Below are 2,237 nucleotides of genomic sequence, written 5' to 3' on the forward strand. Positions count from 1 at the left end.
ATATATATATATATATACATATATATATATAAGCGCGCGCGCGCGCGCGCGTGTGTGTGTGTGTGTGTATTTAACAAGAATGAAAAAATAATTCAGCAAATTTTTTTATGAATACGAGATTGACAAGTTCAACAATTTTCAAATATCCACTAAAAATTTCTTGTATAATAACATTGTAAACGCTTGACAAATGGGGAACAATGTGCTTTAATATATGTACATTTCTTATAAATAAAAAGATACGCCTGTATTTGTCTTGTATGTTAAAAAAAATCTTGATTCATGTTTTTGTCATGCGAATTTAAAAAACATGGATAGGCAAAACCTCTCTTGTAGACTTGTTACAAACAAACATAAATTTACCCTACGAACGATTGAGCTCTTACATAACTTTGGACGTCGACGCAAATGTTAAATTGAAAGTGGATTAGAAATAACATTGTTATTTCGATTTAAATATCGATGATTTTCGAATGCGATAGAGACAATTCTTATCACTCTTGAGTTTGATTCTTCAGCTATACCAAATCTGCATGAACATGCACATAGTTAATTAAAATCAGAAATCCGGATAGCAAAAACAATACGGATTATTTTCTTAATGTTCGTATCGTTTAGTGGATGCTACTTTCACAGTTGCATTTTCATTTAGAAGTGCCTTGGTGTGCCATAGGTCGCAGTACGTCATTCGTGAATGACTGGCTATATAGCTATATAAGAAATTCGTGTACACTTTGCAACATAGTAGCTGCCCGTATTACGGATTCTGTATTAGAAAGCAAGCCACAACATCGAATTTTTTTTACAGACCATAATCGACACATCTTAAGCGTATAACGGTGAACGGAACTCTGTTCGTTACAATGGGTCTGTTTTTTATTCCTGCACTAGAATTTTTTTCTCACTTTAACCAAATATTAAACATATATTTATTTCACTTTTGAGTTCCAAAAGTGTATACTAGTTCAGTTATAAAAAACAGACTTATAATGCTTTTGCAAATCATGATTACAGTCTCACGATCTCATTTTTCCGTTTTTTTTTTTACTATAGAAAACGCGTGTATACAAAAACGCATAAACTGATCTCAAACTATCAGCTTTACATTCTTTCTCAGCAATAACTTTACATTCTTCCCCAGTGAAGTGATATTGCTGAGCAATCTTTCCCTGAATTGATTTATACATAGGAAATAGATCATATAGAGAAAGAAGTGTATATAAAATCTAGTACTTGGGATTACTTAAGCGTTCAATGTTAAAACATGATTTGTATTATTATGTTGTACCTTTTAACCATCCAACCATCACTTAATTACCAATATGCCACGCTTCTACTAATTAATTATTTAGATGATTATTTCACAATAAAATTTAAGAAGCGAGTAATACATGCAAAGGGAAATTTAAAAGAAAAAGTAGCAAAAGAGACTTTTACAATGAGCATAAGTGCACTGCAATATAGTTTATCGAAAATTAACGTTTTAAATTATTAATAAAATTTCATTGATGGGGATGTTTCCTCCGCCTTCTTATGGTCTTATTATTCACATCTGTCCCTGCCCATTAATTGCTATAAGTAAAATCATATCTCTTTTTACCGTTAACCGAAATCTATACCGTAGTACATGTAGAACTGCGGATCACGTTTCGAGGGACGCAGTAATTACAAAGTTTTTTCGATTGATCGATCAGGCTACGAGAGGAACGGATTAGCCGTAGTTGTATTCGCTGTCCATGGATCCTGTCGAATCTGATTGATTGTAGGACGGGGTGGTGGCGTCACAGTTGCAAATGGATTTGCTGAATATGAGATGGTTGCTGTAAAATCATTCGTTTGTTAGTATAAAATAATTTTTGTTGCTCATGAAGATAGTTCAATCATTTAAACGCTTTTGAATATATGATGTCCAACATAAATCAATATCTTAAAAATCTAAAATAGATATTACTTTTTGATCTGGAAATAATAAGAGGCATTTTTATATATACAGGGTGTACCGCAATTGTTGACAAAGCGGATTAAATTGAATCGAAACTAAGTCCTTTACCATTTTACAATTTTCACAATGTTAACGAGATATTAATTTATGAAAATAGCCAAATTCGCCCGACCTACCGCCAAATACAAGTGCACGGCTATGATGGAATTAATAAAATGAAACATTGTGCATAATGGCAGTAGCGATACTGGAAATAATCAAATATGTCCCAATATGCACTTATATATATATATAT

At 32.3% G+C, this 2,237-nt stretch overlaps 1 protein-coding gene across 5 annotated transcripts in view; it reads right to left on the reverse strand.

Annotated features, from left to right (window-relative positions):
* Nucleotides 1-1,255: 1,255 nt before the first annotated feature.
* The window catches only part of LOC108684707 (epsin-2), a 9,695-nt gene continuing 8,713 nt past the window's right edge, over nucleotides 1,256-2,237 (reverse strand). For all 5 annotated transcript variants that reach the window (XM_018189171.1, XM_018189169.1, XM_018189170.1 and 2 more), the window contains one exon: nucleotides 1,256-1,820. In XM_018189171.1, the coding sequence (XP_018044660.1) occupies nucleotides 1,696-1,820 (125 nt within the window). In that variant the 3' untranslated portion in view covers nucleotides 1,256-1,695. The remainder of the gene's footprint in view (nucleotides 1,821-2,237) is intronic.

The sequence above is a fragment of the Atta colombica genome, unplaced genomic scaffold (assembly GCF_001594045.1).
Source record: "Atta colombica isolate Treedump-2 unplaced genomic scaffold, Acol1.0 scaffold137, whole genome shotgun sequence".
NCBI classification, from domain to species: Eukaryota; Metazoa; Arthropoda; class Insecta; order Hymenoptera; family Formicidae; genus Atta; species Atta colombica.